The sequence below is a fragment of the Lissotriton vulgaris genome, chromosome 1_1 (genome assembly GCF_964263255.1).
Source record: "Lissotriton vulgaris chromosome 1_1, aLisVul1.2, whole genome shotgun sequence".
In the NCBI taxonomy this organism is placed as follows: Eukaryota; Metazoa; Chordata; class Amphibia; order Caudata; family Salamandridae; genus Lissotriton; species Lissotriton vulgaris.
The window spans coordinates 2,023,676,175-2,023,699,020 of record NC_141685.1 but is presented as its reverse complement, the minus strand read 5'-3'; the positions used below and the strand labels follow the sequence as shown (position 1 = coordinate 2,023,699,020).

Genomic DNA, 22,846 nt, shown 5'->3' with positions numbered 1-22,846 from the left:
CTCAATGACTTTCGCTCGGAATGGGAGCAGGGAGATGGGTCTGTAGTTTTTGAGGTCTGTGGGGTTCACTGAGGGTTTCTTTAGGAGGGGGGTTGACCTCGGCCTGTTTCCAGTCATCTGGGAAAGAGGCAGTCGCCAGGGATCGGTTGATGGTGTGGCGGAGCATGGGTGCGATGGTGTTAGCGGCTCTGTTGAAGATGTGGTGGGAGTAGGGGTCTGTGGGGGGCCCCGAGTGGATTGACTTCATTGTCCTCAGTGTGTCTTCGGTGGTGAGGGTTGTCCAGTTATAAATCGTTGGTTTCCGGGAGTCGGGGTGTTTGGTGAGGGTTTAGTGTGTTGGTTGTCTTTGTCGAAGTTGTCGTAGATGCTCTTGATTTTGTGGTGGAAAAAGGTGCTGAATTTGTCTCAAAGGTCTTGTGAGGGAGAGATGTCCGTAGACTCGCTGGTGGGTTGGGCGAACTCCTTGATAATGCTGAAGAGTTCCTTGCTGTTGTACACGTGGGTGGAGATTCTGTCTTCAATCGCTTTTTCCCTCATTTTTCTGATGAGTTGGTGGTGGGCGTTGGTGGCAGCTCTGAAGTTGTTGTGGCCTTCTGTGGATTTGGTGTTCCTCCAGGCCATTTCGATACGACGGCAAGTGCGTCTGGACTTTCGAAGTTTGGTGGTAAATCATCTGGCTTTCTTGGCATGGGTATTGTTGCTTTTCTTGTGGGGGGCTATGGTGTTGGAGCTGTCCGAGATCCATCTATGCGGTGTTGGGGTCATTATTTTTCGCTAAGGTTGAGGTGGAATTGTTGAGTGAGGAGGGGAGCTGGTCATCGGTGATTTTGGTACAGATCTTTCGTGGGAGCAGGTGCTGGTATCTGTGGATGGTGTGTGTTCTGAAGGTGAAGTGGACGCAACGATGGTCGCTCCATGGGAGTTCGGTCGTGTGACTGAAGGTGATGGACTTTCCTGTAGTGAAGAGGGGGTCTAGGGTGTGTCCTGCTGAGTGCGTGGGCTCTGTCACAATCTGGCGGTGTCTAATGTTGTGGAGGTTGTCCAGGAGGGATGTGGTGTTGGGGTCCAGTTGGTTGTCAAGGTGGAAGTTGAGGTCTCCCAGCAGGTTGTAGATGGTGGATGCAATGGCCTGCGGGAAGATGATGTCCCTGATGGAGTTGGCAAAGGTTCCGCAGGGTCCAGGGGGTCAGTAGAGGAGGGTTCCTCTGAGGGTGGCGGTGGGGCTGGCCAGTATCTTAAAGTGAAGGTGTTCCATCAGTTCTGTGGGCTCATCCGGGAGTGTGCCCCGGTGGATTTGTGGACGATGGCGATTCCTCCTCCCAGGCTGATGAGGTGGTCCTTCCTGGAGATCTTGTATCCTTGGGGTATGGCGACAGCGACGTCCGGTCCCAAGGTGGAGTTCGTCCAGGTTTCGGTAAATAAGGCTACGTCCGGGGTGGTGCTGTCAAGGAGGTATCAGATTTTGGTGTCGTGTTTGTGGAAGGATTGGAAGTTGAGGAGGATGCATTGCAGGGTCTTTGGTTCGGTTGTGTTCTTGTGGGCGGGTTGTGCTGGATCCGTGTTCTTGGTGGTGCTGCAGGTGTGCCGGCAGCGGTGACAGCGGAAAGGTCCGTGGTTGTCAGCTGGTGATGCTAGCTTGCAGTTGTTGTTGTGGCCTGGGTTGAGTGTAACGGAGTGCTGCTGGGTTGGGGAGGGCTGGACAGCTGGGAGTGGGGAGGGGAGCTGGATTGGTTGCGCTGGTCGTGCTGGCTAGGAGGGGCTACGGGGGCAGCAGTGCTGGTCCTGCTGGGGGGAGGGGCCGCAGGGGGCAGCAACGGCTGGGGAGAAACATGCATGAAGGTAGGAAAAGTAGGTACAAAGGGAAAATGAGAAAACAGCAGAAAGCAAAAAAGTGCAGAAAAATAGATTAGGAAAGAGGGTGAAAACGAGTGAAAAAACCAGTGAAAACGAGTGAAAAAAATGGAGTGGAAAGAGGGAGACAGAGGTCCAGGTGAACCTGCGGGTGGAGAGGACCTCAAACACTCGCACTAAAGAGTGCAGGGGCTGGGGGAGGTCTCACTCAATGGCGGAGCTGCGAGGGTGGGAGAGCAATTTCACTGACAAAGAGTCAGTGGTCTTGCTTTAAACATATCAAAACATGTATATTCTATTTCAGGCATAAAAGAGGGAAATGCATTTGGGCTCATTTTGTTGGCCGAAGCCTCCACTATAAGGCGTTTAGATAATGGGTGTCATTTCAAAAAGTCTGGCTCACCTAGAGCAGGCCTTTGGCAAATAGTTAAGGGGTAGCAGGGACAAGCAGAGTTTCACCTGGGCCTCAGCCAAGATGTCGGTCGTGGCTTCATTGACTGACAGTAAAGATTCTGAAGATGAAGTGCAAGTATGCAAAATTCCAGTCACAATATTAGCACTAGTTTCGAAAGTAGGCCACTATAGTTCCAAAACCTACGCTGCCTAGAACAACGACTGCAAAAGAGGCACCTTCCTCAGTGATAGGGCTCAAAAAAGATTCCAATTCCACATCTGGTGAGGCATTAATATCACTTGCATTCTGGAAGCTAGATAAAGTCCATTATCTGTGTGGTAGGGAGCACATTATCAGCACCTTCCTTATCATTCCCATCATGTGTGGCATCATGATTTTCCTGTATGTCTGCGCCTCACAAGACCTCTAGGCTCCAAGGTTACTGGTGCAGAGGCAGAAACGCTGCCAGAAAAAAATACCATTGGCTGTACCATTATGATCTTATAGCAAGACACTTATTGAGATATAGCCTAATCCATATCTGAAACCGGCATCGCTGACACGGAGACTGGTGCCAGACCAAATTAGAGCCAATTTGGCATTTTAGAAAGAAAGTGGAGGCATGACCAGATGCCTGTGTTGTAGGCTTAACTGGGTCACTCAGTACCAGCGAAGACCTTGCCGGCGGTAGTCTGACTGGGAGCCCCAGCAAATCTGGGGTCTTAAAGGCACTCTGAGGGTACCCAGAATCATCTGGAACAGCTGCTCTATTACCTCCATGAAGGCACTGACTTGCTACAGAGTTGTGGATGGCCCTAACTCCAACTGGGTAATGGGGATGGATTTCCGTATGGGCTTTGTGTGTTCGCACCAAACCATAGCCTTGGACCACCTTCCAGACTAACCCTGGGACTGGTCAACTTACCCAGAAATTATCTCATGATTTCAAGCATGACCTCCGCTGCTTCTTATGTTCAGTGACCTAAAACTTAGACTTCTGTTCCATGATGCCCTTCATATGCATCCAGGATCATTGTCACATGGCTTCGAAGTTGCCTTTTGATCCTTCAATGTCGTCTCTCATGAGCATTGTGAAACAGAATGGGTAATGTGAACTGGTATTAGACTGTTATGAGACAGGCTAGTTTTGATCATGCTTTGCTCAAAAGACAGATATCATGTGGGACCATGACCGGCGACATCTTCTCAAAGGTGCGGCACAACTTGAAACAAGTAATTTTGGGGTCAAGATCCCTAGCACACTGTTAGCAAAATCATTTTACAGGTTGGTAAAGCACAGACAAACGTTCAGAACCACATCAAATGGCACAGAAAAAAAGGAACTATTGTCAGTACGCAGGGTTGGGGGCTAAATACGGCTCTGTCCCGTCACATCTGGAGGTGGGACAAGGTCACCTTGGAGTACGAAGGCACTATCTATCAGTGTATGAGAGCAAATGCTGGAAAAGTTTGACATGTGTGGGACTTGAAAAGGTGAGCAATCTACAGTCAGAAGCCTCAATTAGAAAAGGGATATGTTTAAAATACTTGGAGAAGGAAATTTTAAAGGAGGCATCTAATATCATGAACCAACATTTTGAGACTCTTAGGTTTTCCATCAAAAAGCAAAATTCACCGGACTTGAGTGGACATCTTAAAGACCACAGAAAACCCATCTGCAGAGCACTTTGATCCTCCTCTATTCAAACCTCTTTTACATTATTTGTGGAAATGAGCTTTGACCACAGGAACAAAGGTGCAGATAAACTGAAGGTTTTGAATACTACAGCTGTTCCTTCCTCAGGTGCAACAACAATACAGTACCTTCCCTTTCTATGTCTTGAGATAGGTGGGAATATTAAGGCTTCATTCGGTCAAGGTACAATTTGCATCCTAAAACATGCACATTACTCTAATGAGAAACAGAGGGGCAAATCCACAGGACTTGGCAGACTAAAGACTAGCCTTGCATTAGCCCTTCATTGGCAAAATCATTAAAGGTGAGGTTACAAGCCAATAGCTAGAATTTGTAGAACTGAATAATATCCTCCATTATTTTTGTTTAAACTGTTTATTAAAGTTTTTTGTACATAAGGTAAGAAAAACAAGCAGGGTAATTCGTCATCATGGAACGTTACATTCAGCACCAGTAGAGAAATTAGACAGGATCAACTTACAAATCTACAGAACAACGGCAAGGACACACCCATATCATAAGGTGCAGTAGGTAACAACAATGGCATACCCCAGCAAACACATAACCTCCTCCATCGACAACACTTTTAATCTCGGCTTGGTACAATATAATTCCACTGTATAATCACATTACAAGTACATATGTATAGCTCTTATGGCTTCACTCGGCCATATCACAACAATCTGTTTATGTAGTCAAACACTCACACTAAAGAGTGCAGGGGCAAGCAATCTTATAAGAAAATAACCAAAATAACAACACTATCAAAAAGTGAGAGAGAACAATATGGAGGGAAACATAATCCACAGAAAAGGAGGCAAAGAGTCACAAAGCCCAAACGCTGTGAGACAGAACCTAGTTGATCATCATGGGGGTGCATATCCCGAATATAAAAAGAACAACAACAGTGCAGTGTGGGGTGGAAAGGATGCAGTCTGTGAATCTCATCACAGCACATGGTGTCGTCGAGAGTAAACAGCCCCTGCAGTGTACACAGCATTGCGTTCTACGCAGCAGAGATGGGGAGTTTTCGCAGCCCCAATGTATCCTCATGTACCAAGGAGACCGCCTCTGCCTTCACCCAATTCAGCATGGAAAGAAACCAAGCCTTCAGTGGCGAGGGCTCCTCCACCTTCGACCTGCGTGTGGTTAGGCGTTTGGCCACAATGTAGCCCAGAGCCAGAAACCTAGTGGACGCTTTATGCTTCTTGGAAATGCCCCAGTAATGCACACCTCCCAAGTTCAAAGCACCTCCATGTCCGTTCCGTGCTAGTGTCCAATGCCTCAAGTACCCCTCCCAATATGTATGCAGCCCAGGGCAGGACCAGAACATGTCCAGCAGGTCAGCATCTACCTGCCTGCAGCGCGGGCAGCACGCATCTTGCCTATGGAAATATCAATTGATTTTGTCGGGGAAGAGATAGCCCTGTGAACAATGTATAATTGGATCAATCTGAAACGAGCATTCCTGGGGACCTGTCTGGGACTTTCCAATCGCATCGGCCACTCTTTCTCAGAGTAGGGCCGTCACGGATCTGTCTCCCACTTCGCTCGCAACAGTATTAAATCCACCAGGGTATGCTCCATGATTGATTCCACAAACCACTTCACCAGATGTCGCCCCGTGCCCAGTACATGCACATATTGTAGAATGAGGTATGTCGGATGCTCATGTGCAATGTCACCCCATCATCGCCTCATTGTAGCGATCCAGGAGGCATGAGTTAGAAATTGACCCGGGGGAACCCATTCTTCATCTGCAATAGTGAGAAAGCACCTTCTACATACAAATCCCCTAGGGTTGTAATAACAGCCTCCATTCAACCAGTAAGATCCGAACTCTGAACTCATCCCTGCACTGTTGGCATACCCAACAGGGGCACCACGGGTGCATACAGTGTAACGTGCTTAGTAAGACGCAGCGCCGGTGAAAACATTTCCGCGCAATTCGAACTAGTAAAGTAAGCAGTTCCTTCGACTTGTTACAAGGGTGGAATATAGCAAGGATCCTGTCCTGGGAGTACAGGGTGGTCACGCTCCACAGATTGGATTAAAGCCCTCCACCCATTTTGCCACCCATAGAAATTGAGATGCCAAGAAGTAATGCTCTAGGTTGGGTAGAGCCAGCCCACCCTTCGACCGCTGCAGATACAACTTTGCTAACGCCACTCTGCACCGTGAATTATTCCAAATAAAGTCCCTCGCAATCCTCTCCAGAGAGCGGAAAAAGGACACACGTAGATAAAGCCGTAGATTAGAGAAGTAGTAAAGGAGACACGGCAACATGACCATCGTAATTAACTCCACCCTACCAATTAGCGGGAGGTTAAGCGTCTTCCAAAACTCAATCTGAGACTTGAGCGCTGTAACCGCCTAGTAACATTACCATACAAAAGGTCCCAATCGTTATGATAAATTTGGTGCCTAAATATCTGAACGCCACCGGTTGCCAGTGCACTACCGTTCCGTCCACCTTCCAACTCGGATTTTCCACATCAGGATGAAAGGGCTATAAACACGAATTATCCCAGTTCACCCCTAAACCCAACAGAGACGCAAAGGCCCGCAACGTATGACTCGTGGGATCGCTGGGATATCCTTGACATACAGCAGAATGTCATCCGCATAAAGCGAAATTACATGTATGCCATCCCCAAGCCTTATTCCCCATGTCAGTTCAGAGTTTCGCTTTGCCAGCTCTAGTGGCTCAATCACTAGGGCAATCTTCAAGGGGTAAAGAGGGCACTCCTGAGGATTTACCTGTTCTATCAATATAGGGTCAGAAAAGAGCGTCACCAACTTCACCCAAACTGTAGGAGCCCCGTATAGTAATTGGATAAGGCTTGAGATGTACGGTACCAAAGCCAAAGCGACTGAGCACCGCAAACATAAAGGACCACTCCACCGTGTCAAAAGTCCGTTCCTGGTCCAGCACAGTACAACCGGTCATCGGCCAGTCTTCCGCAGAGCAAAGCATAACCCGGAACAACCGTCTTATATTGGTATATTGAGCAAGGTGTTACGGGCCGGAACAAACCCATTTTGGTCTTGATGAACCAGTTGCGGAATAGGTGGTGCCAGCCAAGCCGCCAGGATGTTAGCTAAAATCTTATAGTCCCCGTTCACAAGCACCAAGGGGCGGTAAGTACCCGTTGATGTGGGGTCACAATCAGGTTTCGGAGGTGTTATCAGCGTAGCCTCCATCATCAAAGCTGGAAGGGCAAGAACCTTCAATGCCTCCAAATATATCTTGAGTAGTTGTGGGCTCAGCTGGTCTGCATGCGCCTTGTAAAATTCAAGGGGGAAACAGTCAGGACCAGGAAACTTCCCAGATGGTATGGTAGAGCCCTCATCGTACCTCCTCTAAGGATACTAATTCCTCAGCATCGACCACAACCCTAGACTCCAACGGTAGCAAACGTCTCTCATGTTCTAGTATTTCCGAAGCCACATGCTGTCGCTGCCCACAACCCAGTCCCAGACATTTCCCTCTCAAAGTGACCTTCATCGCTGCCCATTCCACCAACGAGGAGGCAGTATCCAAATTATTTTCAAAGTATTCCCCAATAGAGTCACCAATCGTCTCACAAAAGACCAAATCCTCCAACATTGCCGGCTACAACCTCCATGCAGGAATCCCCGGAACCCCACTTCCCAAGCCAGCACAACAAAATGGGGATTGTGATCCGAGTGCGTGCGCCCCCAGTACTCCGATCCCAGAACACATGGAAGGAGGGAGGGAGACAAGAGAAATCGATACAGACAGACGTACAGATTATAAGGTGGCGAAAAGAAAGAGTACACCCTCTGTACCGGGTGATGATGTCTCCAAATGTCCACCAGACCCCAACCCTGTTCCCAACCATTCAGCACCGCAAAATTAGTCAAAATATGTGACGTCCATCCAGTCTACCTTTTACAAGCACGTACCTGCCTTCTCTATCAGTATGAAGCTCATCCGTGGCAAAGAGTGTCCCAGGGCATACCAAGATGAGAGACCCCCTAGCAAACAGGGAATAGTCTGTGGCATATATTTTACCCCACCATGTGTGCTGCAACCTAGCAACTTCCACAGCATTTAGGTGAGTCTCTTGCAAGAGTGCCACATGTACATTATGCCGTTTAAGATAGGAGTACACTGCGTGCTTACGGGAAGGCGTGCAAAGACCCCAGACATTCCAGGTAAGTTCATGTGACCCATGTCAGAGCTAAAGGAAGTAAACAGCAATGGACAGTACCACCCACCACCTGGAATCCAGTAAATAGCAGTCGGGTATGCACCATAACAACTCCATTACCCACCCCACCTCATGGACCTCTGTAGCAAGAGGGGAAGGGGAAAACCAAACAAGAAGAGAAAAAAACCTCCTAAGGGCAAACCTCACAACAAAGGGGTAGTGTAACTAGTGTAACCATGCAGGGTATATCATTGTGTATCCCCTCAAAATTGTTTAGTAACATATCACCACATCGTAAAATTGAAGTCCCCCCCCCCCCCCCAAGGTGCAGAGGCAACACCATCCTACCCACCGGCCCAATGCAAGCAATCTTATTATTGTTCCGAATACCCACAGCAGTTCAAGTAACAGTACCCATGCATGAATGTCCGATACGGTCATTTTCAGAAAATACCATCTGCCGTCTGAGGTGTAACTTCAGGCATTCTCAATCCGCTATTGAGGAGCCCCCATCCCCGGAAGAGTGAAAAGAAGTGTCTGCTTTGTTTTTGCGGCCCTGCTGTGTCTGCCATCTGTTCCACAATACGAACAACCTCCTGTCGCTCTCTGCAAATCTGTTCTGGGCCAGACGCCGCTGCCAAACCCATGAATCTCCTCCCGGTCTGCCGCCGTCGTAGTCCCTGCCACCTGCTTCCCCAGGCCACGCCGCACCAGAGTACTTACTGGACGTCTCCAGTCAGTCCCAAGCATCCTGCATCGCATCTAAGTATCTGGATTTTCCATCCAAGACTACATGCAATCTAGCCGGTAACAATAGCAAATAGGAAAGACTGAGCTGCCGGAACGGACGCTTGACTGGTAAGAAGGACCCTCGCTGCCGCTGAGCCTTCATTGTATAGTCCAGAAAGAACCGCACCTTGGCGTTTCCTATTGAATGTCGCTTAGTTCCTTGTCTCTCGGAGAATGACATCGCGGTCCCTGAAGTGTAGTACTTTGAAGATAAGCGGGCATGCTCAAGCCCCCGGGCCGGTTTCCTACCCGGAACCCGATGTGCCCGTTCTATAGTGAAGAATGGGGAAAATTAATTGTTCAGCAAGATGGATTTCAGCCAGTGTTCCAGGAAGGTAACTGCATCCTGTCCCTCTGCCCCTTCCGGCAGACCAATCAACAGGACATTATTCCTCCGGGAGCGACCTTCTGCATCCTCCATGTGCTCCTCCAGATACCGTATCCGAGCTTCATGTGCATTCTGCTGCTTCTCTTGAAACTCCGTAGCGGCTTCAAGTCAGCTACCTCCTGCTCTACAGCAGTGACCCGATCCTTCAAGTTTCGGTGGTCAGCATGGAGTAGAGTAAAATCCAGCGCCACCTTAACCAGCTTGGCTTCCATAGATATACAAGAACGTTCAATTGCTTCTAGGATAGCATCCAGACGATTATCATGAGTCGTCTGCCCCATCACCTGCAGTGGCAGATCAGAGTCACAGGTGACCGCAGCCTGCGAAGAGGTCCTTGACCCGGTACCCCTGGCGTGGCCCATTCTTCCAGCCACAACTAGTCTCACCTTTTACAACTCCAGAGACTTCAGACGGCTAAAGTATCAGGACAGCACCCCGCTCCAAGTACATGGTGCAGTCCAAACGTGTACTGCCGAAATACACCACCCAGTGGTATCGCCACCATCGTTGTGTCGCCGGTCCACGGTTTGTCGTCCCACCAGGCAGCAACAACATTTTTTGCTCTATTCAAGTATTTCAGAGACCCACTATTATAGCTCATACCCACTGTCTCTCCCCCTGGGCTATAACTCACCTCCGGCCGTGTCCGTCACTGTCCAGCCAGCAGGCACTGTCTAAATCCTGATGGAAGGGGGGCTCCCTACTACGCCGTTCCACTCTCCACTAATATTCCCCCCAGCAGGCCGCAGTCACAGGCACCATGCTGCACCCCATCACTCACTTCCACAGGCGTAGCCCAAGATCTCATCACTGTATCCCATGCACTGGGGCACCAGGGTGTTACGTCGCCGCCCCAATCCTGAGTGCATCACCACATCGCTACTATAGGCCTGTGTACTACCACTCCACTCGCCTACTATCACCACAGAAGAATTTCCTGTCCAATGCACCACCTATTGTATTTCAGCTCCCCTTCCAAGCCTATCACCACGTTTAGCCTGCAGCCCCTCTGTGCATCATAAGCCCTCAAGGGCCTTATTCCACCATAAGGACCCTAGGTCAGGCTGCTGACCTCCTCACTTCATTGCTGAGGCTCCCAACAGTCACTGCACACAGACACTTCCTCCAATTAGCCTGCTGGCTCCATCTCACCAATCCTCTCGGGTTTTCCTGGGGCTCCGCCGGTTCCAACCCAGCCACAGCTGGTGAGTACACAACTACGAGGTGCAGGCCACACACCTCGCGCGACACGGCGTCTCAGTAGCCAGTTCTCCCATTGTCCGCTCTGCACTACTCCTCACAGGGGGCACTACAAAGCCAGGCGGACTGTTTCAGCAGCCGGGACCTGGAAGTAAACAGCTCCAGACCTCCGCCCAGATCAGGCTACTGCAGTGCACAACGTCCAATTGCACAGCACGGCCGAGACTCACAGGGACCCGCCCTGCCAGCACAGCCCCCGGGCAATTTGTTGGCTCCTCCTCATTGCTCGCTCCATACCATGCCGGACCAGACCCGGTCGGATCCGGCATTCACTGGGGCTCCACCAGCCCCACCCCCCTCCCCCCCCCCCAGGGGGCCGGCTCTCTGTCGTCTGCCCGCGCCTCCTTATCGTGGGAGCACAGTGGGTAACAGTGGAGACCAATCCGGCAGCCCGATCCCAGGCATAGGCTCAGCTCCCGGCCGATCACTGGTGTGGCCTGCTGGCCTCTCATCGCCTCTCCGCTAGCTGTAGCTGCAGCACCATGTCCGCGTCCTGCTTCTGTCTCTGCTGGCCTCCAATGGGGTCACTGAAGCATGGGATACATCCCCAAGGCAAAGGATGGCAGTGAGTCCGGATAAGAGTATTGGATTATGGGGTTCAACGAGGGAGCGCTCCTAGAACACATCCGCCATGCTGCCCCTGCAGGCCACGCCCCCCTGAATAATATCCTCCATAACAGCAGATCAGACTTCACACCGAAAAGATGCATTGTGGCCAACACTAGAGAACTTCGGATTACTTTCCAAGATACGGAAAATCTGGAATTCCTTCTTGTTCTTGATTTATCTACGGTATACAAGACAATGTATCATATAATAGTACTGTAGTGACTGAGCAAGTGGGGCTGGGCCAATAATTGGAATCTTCTTAGTCAAATACAGTCAGCAAATTAGAATCAGCACATCAACAATTGGACATAACTCGTCTGGGGTACCTCATGGATAGACTGGTACAAATATTTCTAGATTTCAGTTTGCCTTTGTGGCCTATTTACAGAAGTACTTCTTGAATGAAAGTATTTTGAGCTTTGTTCAAATTAAGAAGGTCCCATCTTTGTGAAATTAAACCCTAGCTTACAAGCGATGCTTTTAATTATAGAGAATTAGGAAAACCACTACCTTCCATTTGTCTCTCATAATGATACATCCCTATCTTCCTGACAAAAGAAGAGTCTCCAATAACCTTGTATAAAACTTTAAGGTGGGGACAATCCAAAATTGATCTCTGACTTTTTGCTGAGAAGACATACAGAAAATATCAGTGAAGACATATGAGAACATTCTGCACCCATAAATGCGTTCTACCATTTACACATGCCTTCCTCATAATCTTACCTTTATAGCACAGGATCTTTCATCAGGTTTATCCTCCAGTGCAGATGTCTAGCCCACATTCTGTAAGACTGTGGAGTCACTTAACCTTACAGTACCTCAACACACATTTAGGTCCAATATAACCCACATAAACTTATAAACATTTGTAGAGTTGGCAACCAGGTCAAAAGTCAGGCACACAGCAAGGGGTAAGGAATAACAAATGAAATGTAATATTAGTGAACTCCAAGAGAGATGGGGGACCGGTTACCATACAATACCCAGAAAACCCTGAATAACAATCCAGAGTTTGTCACAAATTTACACTGGTATCTCCCTGAGCTCCACAAAGATAAACAGTGCAATCTCTGCAAAAAAGTATAAAGAACAGTTCCACTCAAGTGTAAACTTATAAACATAACACTTTTGTTTCCCCATCCCCATCACTATCACAAAAGTAGGTTTGTGCATTTATTTAATGGTTTCACTGAGTGCATGAACCTAATTGTTTTAAGACCCGTCATTGTTTTCTGGAATTTATCTTTAACACTACTACTTCTTGCATTAAGATATTTATGTTTGCTCTATTCCTGTATGCATTTCCAAAGTCTGTTACCTGACGGGTCTCCTACACACGACAAGCACACTTAGCCCTATGGCAAGATACCATCAGGCACCTCAAGACCACTTTCAGATGCCCCCATTTGCTGGGCTTTCACTATCACCGTTTGTTATTCTTTAATATACAGTAGATGAAAAAGAGAACCAGCTGCCCCTCCCCAGTCACCCGACAATGGTTTACTTTCTGTGCTTGCCTTGTCGCAGTGTAATTCTAGGGCCTGTATTCTCATCACCCATCAGCCACCATTTATTTGTGTTAACCAGGTTCTTTTATTAGCCAATAGAGACCCTTAGACAAGTAGTAATTTTTCTAGTCACTATGTGCCTTGGCTTTCTAAGAGATGACATCACCTCCTGCCCTTTAGTCTGCTGAGTTGCCCTTCAACCAAATGTATGTTGTCAGATATGAGATTTATAAATTGCAGTCTTTAATTAAACTGTAGTAGTAGTAGAAAGGATCCCCAGAACCACTAGACCCTTCTATAAGAAGTGCTCCGAGTTGGCAAGATTCATTCATTCATAAGCATTTTTCAGCATGGGAAGGATGGAATATGTTTCTCTGAGACGGTCTACCTACACTTTTTCCATCCTGAATTCTAGGGGGTTTGAGAAAGTAAACTGGTCACATTTGAAATTGTTTCTACTTTGAACATCACCTATGCGGGAATAAATGTAAGTCTCTTTCTACAGGAAAATGTCTGCAGTTTGTCATAAGAATGTGGTGATTCTTTCTTACACCCTCATTTGTCCCAGAAGAGGCTTCAACAGCCTTCCTGGGCCATTTCCTACACTTCAGAGAAAAGGAACGTAAGACCAATTAAGGTAGCACAACCATTCACTCCATTAGATACATTACCCTAAAGGATCTGAAAATAAACACATCATGCAATGCTCTGACAAAAGCAGTTAATAAAAAATGAGGCATCAGTCCACTAAAGTCATCATAGTGTTAGTGGCTGGTAATACAAATGTAGTCACGAATGGGAGCCTGAATCAAGGTTGCAGTTTCACCAGGTAAGACTTGTTAAAAACTGTGTATGAAAAAAATACGATTTTATCCGCTTTGCAGCTTGAAATGGAATGGTGGAAAACATGTATTAACAACGCTCCATCTATCTGGCCTGCAGAATTCATATGATGCAGTAATAAATAACAAGGAAAAAACACCACAGTACTGTTAATTCACTATGCAGAATTACCACATCTTGTTCCCAGGGCACTCTGTATACATAAGGCACAAAATAGATGATTCTAATTTAACAGTACTTCAATTTTTGGTTCCCACCTTTTCGTCTGCAAGGGTTCTAACTGATATAGATACAACAAGGTTGCTGCCTAGTTCAGGTATTTTATAACTATGGATACCAAACTAGTCATCCTTTATTTTTAATTTCCTAAATTTGAACCTATCAAATGGGAAGTCATTTATATTATTGCATTAATTGCCGTTGATTATATGTTTGGAGACTAGAATGTTAAGCAACAATGTGTTTAGTAGTAGTGACATTTTCTCAATTTCTTCTCTCCACTGATAACAAATCATCCGCCCACAGACTACGAATTTCGATAGGATGTTTGAGCTACATGATTTAACTACGTTTAATTAAACTTGAGCAAATTTAAGTGTACAGAGATAATTATGAGAGAACTCCGCCACAATATGAAAATTGGTCAATGCAGTTCAACAGCTAGTATTTACAGATAGGTTGGTGTTCACAGCTCTTCGTTAGTTACCCTTGCAAATGTTTTATGACTTACTTGTAACTTTTCAATGATATTTCTATAGTCTAAAGCAGGTCCTCCGAGAGCCTCCTTATATCTGGGTCCAGCGCGTGCAGACAACCTCCACCCCATCGCAGCTCTTTGGACCATGGTTGAATGGCTCTTCATAAAAAGAGTGTTCACTTGACTATCCAAATCAACAGGAATGGCTATTCCGCGGTTCTTTGCTAAAAAAAAAAAAAACATGAAAAGGTGAGTCCATATCATTATAATATACTACTCAGTGTAAAGTTTCCAACTTTGAACAGATGTCTCAGGCATTCTATGAAAAGGTTTCTTTTTATGCTTTACTTGAGAGTAAAAAGTGAACCCTTGTGTAGTCACCAATTAGTGAATTTAGTGATGTTAGAAAATGTACAAATGTATAACACTGTAAAAAAAACTATCTCTTACCATAAATAACATTACGTGCTCCATTATGGTACCTACTTGTGATGCACAATGTAATAAAATTGCATTGCTATCTGTCAGGTTTTATATGAAAATACATTAATGCAAGATAAACCTTCCAAATAGCAGTGACTTTATTAACAAAGTCTTTCTCCACTACTTTCTAGGTAAACATAATGGTTTGGCACAAGATCTTAGATGAACAGTTTCTTTTGATGGTTTTCTGTAATGAAAATTCTCGTATATATTGCCTACCTTCTCATTCTCTTTATCAGAATCAACTTGCCTAGATTATAAATGTGATAAAGTGCCCTGAAAGTACATTACAAGGATACTGCAAGTCACCAAGGAGTACAGTGACCATAGAAAGGAAGAAAGCTAAAGCCAGACTTCCCTAAAAGGTCATGAAATTCCAAAGTGACTTGAAATATCCTTATAATGTATGGCAGGGGAGACTTTTCTTATAATACGTGATTACACCATCATCTTTCCAAGACACCACTTAAATCGTTGGTGTGTTGCTTTTTCAATTTAAAGAGATAGGATGTTTGCAAACATGAACAATACAAACATTGCTAAAAGATGTTCGAATCAGTTTAATACAAGTCAGATTAAATACTTCTGTAGATTAGAGTATCTATAACCATGTGAAGAGATTTTTTCTTATAATTACATCAAATGTGTGCAAAAAATAAACGTTTACATAAATATTTATTTTCTGCTATTCACTGTTATTCTAGAAAACATGAGCAGAAGACGAAAAGGCCAGGTTTCATTTTTGTTTTTTAAACTGCAGCTTTAGTGAAGCTCAATGCCCAGCTTTTCTCCGTGGTCACTGGCTTTGGCTACATGCATTGTGACGTCAGATCTCAAGTTTAGTAAGTTATTACCGTTGGGTATGTACAATTTTTCTTTTTATCAGGCGACTATAAACGTCATGAGTTGCATTCAATAAGGAAATAAGAGACCGGCTTCTATGCAGGATTTGCAGTCTCACATGTAGTACAACAAGCTAAATATGTGGATCAAGCCATGATTATATCATCCAATGCTGCAATCAAACAAGGATTCATAACCTACGTAGAAACTGTATTGCTAAGACCACCTACAAACTATCATGGTCTAAAAATTATCTTCAGCCGCTTTCACCTATTTGGCAACAGAGGAAAAGGCACAGAGGCACTTTACCGGCACAGGTCACTTTTACCGTCACACCGTCACTTTAGTGGCGCCAGTACTGTACCGGACCACACTGCCCAGCAGTCTTTGCACCAGGAGGCGCCAACGCACATTGATTGCATCAGGCGGCGCTCGGAAGCAGGCTCCCGCAGCACAGGACGCATGCGGGCCGCGCCCGGGCCAAGGGCGGGCTCGTCTGCGCATGTGTGCGACTGGACGGGGCTGGGCCAGGGCTCTTGGTTGTACACCAGCATAGAGGAACATTTGGGCATATCCCTGTTACAATCAACCTGCTGGGGCCATTTCAATTGAAAGGTAAGAATATGCGGAAGCGCAAAACAGTTATGACCTCTGCTAAGGATCACCCACTTACTTCATCAATTACTAACTTTCTAACAGCAATGCGGGCAATAACTAGCAAAATTGAGTCTGTGGAGGAGAGATTAGGGGCAACACAAAGGGCTCTACAAAATGGCATCCCAACAGAGATAGTCCACCAGCATGATAAATCAATAGAACCCTCCTGCATCTATTAGTTCGGCCACAAGTAGAAATGAAGGTAGCACTCGCACCACTCAACAGGGTGGGCTCTGTACCACTTCTTGCCCCCCATCAAAAAAATCCAAGGCCTGTGGGAAAGCTAAGAAAGATGCATTATCCATGGTAACACGCTAGAAAACCGTGGCCCCCTGTTTAAAGTCAGCAACAAAGTCTTAAGTTTTGGATACTGTCACGGATCTTAAGAATGTTGAGCTAATGGGGGACACTGCGTCAACTACATATCTTACCTGGTCATTAGAGGCTATCATTAAGACAATCCTTGAACCTCTTGTAGGGGGGGTTAAATAGCATTGATGTGTCCTTAAAGATACTAATTGGCTCTAGTGTTTCAAGGATAACTCCTGGTCCAGAAAATAGCGGGCTCAATTCTATTGTCAGTCATCACAACAAGTACTCAGTAGGTAGCCGTAAAAATAACCAGAGAATGCTTTATCTTCCTAAAGAAGTCACTCCTTATGTTACTGTCTTTAAAAATGTCCCCTCCTTGACAATTAATAAGGAAGAAGACTGGAAGCAGCTTAAAAACAAAACCGTGCACTGGCTGGCAAAAGCTATGGATTGGTCAAAAAGTGATGACTTGTACTATAATATAAATGATGCTGAACGTGTATCAAGGGTATGTTCACAGGTTAAATCTAAAAACAGGCGATTGCATCGTTGTAAATTTTAAGGACAGGTCCTTAGTACATTGGCTTATGGACAGGCTTCCCTGGAGTAACAACGTGGGGGGCCTATCGAAGCTGTTCCATTAGGTTACTTTTATAAGCCGTTGTCACATAAAGGGCCTGGTCTTATCCCCTCACTTATCAAAATGTTACCCCCTTTTACCATTCCAACTTTTAATTACTTTTCCCCTTAAGATCATGTGGATACCAGTCGCCGTGCATGCTTGGTGTTGAAAACGTAATCTCACCATACACACCTCTTGAGTTAGATAGTGTTAATTATGACCCAACAGAGATTTCTTTCTTTACCTTTTAATATTAAATCCCCAAGAGTAGCTTTCCTGGCTCACTTGGGTGGTACGTCCAATCTAACTTACCCCAAAATGTTTGATATTGCCAGCCGCATTTTGTCTGTTACATCAGAGCCTTTGTCTGTACTGCCTGATGTATCACCTTTTGGTGAGTTGGATTCCTAGGCACAAACTGACATGTTGACAGAAGAGAGTTGTGTTGCAGCCACATGCTGCTTAGAGAGTGAGCACACTAGCCAGATTAAAGCAACCACACATGGTAGTCTCTTCTGGAATATCGCAGGCCTGCCGAATAAACTTGAAATTAAAGAATGGTCAGCTTTTGTGGGGATTTATAGCATAGTATGTTTACAGGAAAGTTGAATGTCGGAAACAGCTCATATAAATAGTTTTTATTCCATTCACACACCAGTTAGAGCCTCCTTAGGTGGACACGACAAAGGAAGATTACTAACTCTGGTTTCAACAACATTAAATGGCAGAGTGGGAAAGATGCAGTTGGAATCTCCACATTTCCAGATTATTAACATCTCATTTAGGAAAAATCTGATTGTAGTTTTGTAAACGTATCACAACTTTAATAATATAAACATTACTATTGCTCAAGAATTGGAAATTGCACTAATGAAACATATAGAGGAGATAAAAAAACGGATTTTGTATTGCTTTGGGGTGGGGATTTTATTTGTAAATTATGCCCCCTTTCCAAACACTCTGCATGTCACTGATTAACGGGAGACATGGAGGGAGGCTGTTATTTTGATCACAAACCTTGAGGGAACATTTTCAACTCTTTGTTATTGACATTTTTTATTTTATTAACTGCGGACTTCATCGGAATGTCAAGGTCCGATTTGGTAACATATGTTGGGAGAGGCCAAGGCACTTTGATTGATTTTATTTTTTTACCTGATTACTTTAATTAACATTCTGTGATTTTTAAGATACTTAAAATTCATTTTAGTGATCATTACCCATTGTTTTTAGAATCGGTGGTCCCTTCAGATGACTCAATCATGTCTACCATAACATCCCCCTTGATCTATGCTAAAAACAAGGGGTTACTACAGAAGTGGTCTACTGTTAATCCTGCTTTTATTCTGGAGCAGATAATAACAAATAATTTATGGCAAGTTTTGGATTGCCTGGAAGATAATATAAAACCACAAGTTATGATTACATCTTTCATGGCAATAACTGAGACAACCAAGGTGCTTTTAACTAAGAAATATAATGATAGAACACAGAGTAATGAAAGGTGGTTTAATAGTGAATGTTTGCATCTCCACAACAAACTAATTAAGACCTTAAAAACCAAACCCTGTACAATAATGGAGGTGAGACAGACACGTTTGGACTATAAGCATGCGCTGCAGAAACAAAAGTTGGAAATTAGGCAAGAACCTTGGAGTCAACTCCATGTGGCATGCTAGAGGAAAGATTCTAGACTCTTCTGGCAAACTGTAAATCAAGAGTATTTTAGTGACACTAAAAACAGTAACATTGATGTGTCAATCATGCCGGAGACCTTGGTAGATCACTTCACTGGTGTTTACAGAATTAATAGTGATCCACTCTTGTACTAACCTCCAATATGGGGCACTTACTTTGGAACCCCCGACCTTAGACGAGGTGAACAGGGCTTTATCACAGACCATAAAGAACAAGGCTTCTGGGAGGGATGGTGTGCCCGCGGACCTGTTCTTAGTTAAGCTCCCCTTGTGGCTCCCGTTGCTAACCAGTATACTGAGGAGTCATGGCACCCCGGATTCCTGGAGATCGGTCATAATAGTCCCCATTTTTAAAAAGGGAGACAGGTCGGACCCTAAATTTTACTGACCAACACCTCTAATTGATTGCTCCTGTAAGATAATGGGCCGAGTGATATTAGAGAGGTTGGAAACCTGGATAACAGAAAATGGGAGTGTTTCGATGTCCAATACAGCTTCAGGAAAGGCCAGGGCACAGTAGATAAGTGCCCTAATCTGCACCTGGTCATTGGAAAATACACTCTGGGTGCAGAGGGGGAGGTTCTGGGATAAAATGTTGTCTATGGGCATTGAACCACCTATTGTCATTTCTTAGCAGCAATGAATCAGGGAGTAACGGGGAGAGTGCGATATGGAGTAGACTGTAAACTCACCTCTCCGATAAAGATGGCCAGGGATGCGTTTTTGCTCTTTTTCTATTTTGTTTATATATAAATGACTTAGAAAGCCATATAAAAATTGGACCTGTAGACGCACCCCTTATAGGCCGTAGGTCCCTACCAGGATTATGATACGCAGATGATTGTGTTTTAATGTCCAGAACTGGGGTGGGGCTGCAAAGGCTTTTAACTAGTTTAACAATGTTATGAGTGACTTCGGACTAAAAACAAATGTTGCAAGATCACATGTCATGGTGGTGAGCAAATCTCCCTGGAAAACAAAATCCTTTTACATAAAGAATGAAAAATTGCATCATGTGCCAACTTTCTCTTATTTAGGCATCCTTTTTAATCTAAAAAACTCTTGGTCTAACCTAGTTGAGGCAAGGATTGGAGGCTTTAACCAAAACGTTGAGGCTATTTTTAGATTTACAAAAAAACTAGGCTCCTGGCCCATAAAAGCTATTACAGATATCTATAAAGCACAAACATGCGCTGTTACTTTGTATGGTGCCGGAGTTTAGGTTGTTCTAATACCTTGGGCCTACAGAGGACTGAGAACAAGTTTTTGAAACGAGTGCTGACAAAAGCACCGCAGCTACTATTTGTTATAATGACTGGGTGTAACTACACTGTCTTTTCGTACCCAATTAGCTCCTTTGATGCTATGGTATAATATCTGGGTAAAAGAGGAAACAGTTCTGAACCGCTTTATAATCGCGGAATGTTTGAAGTTGGACTGGGTGAGAAAAATGCCTCAGACTACCCACATACAAGAACAATTGGGGAAACTGGGACTGTTGGTTTGTTTTGATACCCCCGGAAACATAGCTAAAATCCTGAGAGCTAAGCTGAAAAAAGACTTTTATCTCCTATTTGTATCAAGTTAGAGATAGTCCAGAGTTGGTAAAAAAAAAGGGCTGTTGAGCACTAGCTCTTAGTTAGCTCCCTAGGTATTGAGCCATACCCTTCTTTTTACTTCAATCATACCAAAATGTTTTATTTGATCAGGTTTAGGATGGGTATCTCATTTTTTGGTCTCATACCCACGAGATGCAGATTGCGATGCTAAATTAGAGTTGTGCCCATGCGACTCAGAGTCTACACAGAGCACATTGCAATGTTTTTCTGCAAACTTTATATTAACCCTAAACATGTTTTTTTAAACCATAGTTAAGAATTTTAAATATAAGAAAATGTCGGTCTGCAATACACTTCTTACTTTTTTTAAATGATGAATGCATTTGTCTGATAATTTATAAGTATATTTCCTCCACTGTACGGCCCCCGAATATTTTTGGGAAATGATTCTTTGTGCACTAATTATGTCGGTTAAATTTTATTGTGTCAATTTCTTTGAAATGCCGTTTTTATGATGTATTCTTTTATGGCTGATACTCATCTGAATAAAGATTTTTGACTGACGGACTAACAAGCTAAATATGTGGATCCAACCATGATTATATTATCCAATGCTGCAATCAAACAAGGATTTATACCCTACGTTGAAACTGTATTGCTTAGACCACCTACAAACTATTATGATCTAAAAATTATCTCCAGCCACAGATGTTGTATTTCTGAAGCTATCCATATTTTAGGGTTAAAGAGTTATTCTCTAAAAAAACGATGTAATTAAACAATGCAAAGACTGTACAGACAATGTAAATCTGACCAAAACTGTGCACCAACATGTGAGCTATGAGCATTAAACTTTAAGCTACTTTTGTAACTTTTGTATGATTCATTTCTAGGATTCATTTTGACATCTGTGACTAATATACACATCCGTGTATACATAGTTTAAGCATGACAATTTGACTTAAACGATATACCATCTAAAATGTGTTTGATATACGTAGTAATATTTAATGAACAGTAGCTAGAGAGTCTATTGAAAGCAGTTAAATGTAAAGCTAAACACCATTAGGAACAAAGTTTGCTTTTAGTAGCAGAAATTGCTGTATCAAATTCGGCAAAAATTTGGCCAGGCCCATCAGCAGTAGGTTGTAGAAGAAGTTCGAAAACTCACTTTGGAATTTCTTCCACTCTAAATTTTGTACTGTTAAATGGGTCATAGTGTCAATGGGTAAATTGGGCAAAATTCCCACAAACATTTAAAAATGAATGGTGTAAAGGCGGTATGAGTAACAGACTCGGTTTCTGGCATATGTGAGAGATTCAATATTTCTGGAACACAAATCAAAGGGTCTGCAACACTTCTCCACATACACTTGCAATATGTATGGTAAGGTTCTGTGTACCGCCATCAATCATAGAAAATTTTAACATACTGTAATTTAGGCTGTTTCCAAAACGGACTGCATGGAAGAAGGGAGATATGCATCTAGGAACATTTTGTTCATTTGTATTTTGTATTTGTGGGTATTTATTAAGCGCAGCCTATCGCTCCGGAGGGAGCATCATGGCGCTAAGCGTGCGTGAATGGGATTAGAGAATGAAAAATCTAAATAGCGGCCATCACATAAGTATCAGATTGCTGATAGACCCAGGCCTTCAGTTGTTTCCTAAAAAGACTCTCAGTCTCGACCAGTCTGAGGTTTAAAGGCAAGTTGTTCCAGGCCCTTGCTGCTAGGACTGTGAAAGTTTTTCCGCCCCTGGTTTTGTATTTATACCTCGGGATCTTGGTAAGGTTACCACCGGAGGATCTCAAACATCGTACGGGGTCATAGTGAACAAAACAGTTGGCAAGGTATTTAGGGCCTGTGTTTTTCAGGGCTTTGAAAACTGTTAATAGGAGTTTGAAAAGGATCCTCTTGTGCAGTGGCAACCAGTGGAGACAATTTAATGCTGCTGAGGCTGAAGATTTCCTGGGAAGTTTTAACACTAATCTTGCAGCCGCGTGCTGTACACTTTGCAACTTCTTCAGAGTGGACTTTTTCACTCCAGCCATCAACCCATTGCAGTAGTCGAGTCGAGAGAGTATTAATGCGACCACGACCGATTTCCTGGACGCAATGGGGAGGAAGTCAAAGAATTTTTTTAGAGATTTGATGAGTCCGAAACAGCAACCGGCCGTGATCCTGACGTGATCATCAAAGGAGAGGGCTGCGTCAAATTGCACGCCAAGGTTGCGCGCAGAGGTCACTGCACTAGGCGAGGCCTCTGAGTCTTTGGGCCACCAATCCTTAGGGCAGAAAAGCAGATCTTTACCTAATGGTATGATTTCAGTTTTCCCACTGAAATACCTCAGTGAGACAATTCTGGAACCTCAGCTCTGTATCCATGCAGTTTTTGTCGATAGAGACGACGAGTTGGGTGTCGTCAGCTTAAGACGTGACTAGGATCCCATGAGAC

General features: G+C 44.6%; 1 protein-coding gene across 5 annotated transcripts in view; it reads right to left on the bottom strand.

Moving 5' to 3' along the window:
- Nucleotides 1–22,846, bottom strand: part of ITPR2 (inositol 1,4,5-trisphosphate receptor type 2) — a 1,555,333-nt gene that overhangs the window by 617,665 nt on the left and 914,822 nt on the right. For all 5 annotated transcript variants that reach the window (XM_086920227.1, XM_086920242.1, XM_086920233.1 and 2 more), the window contains one exon: nt 14,250–14,440. In XM_086920227.1, coding sequence (XP_086776353.1) covers nt 14,250–14,440 — 191 coding nt within the window. The remainder of the gene's footprint in view (nt 1–14,249; nt 14,441–22,846) is intronic.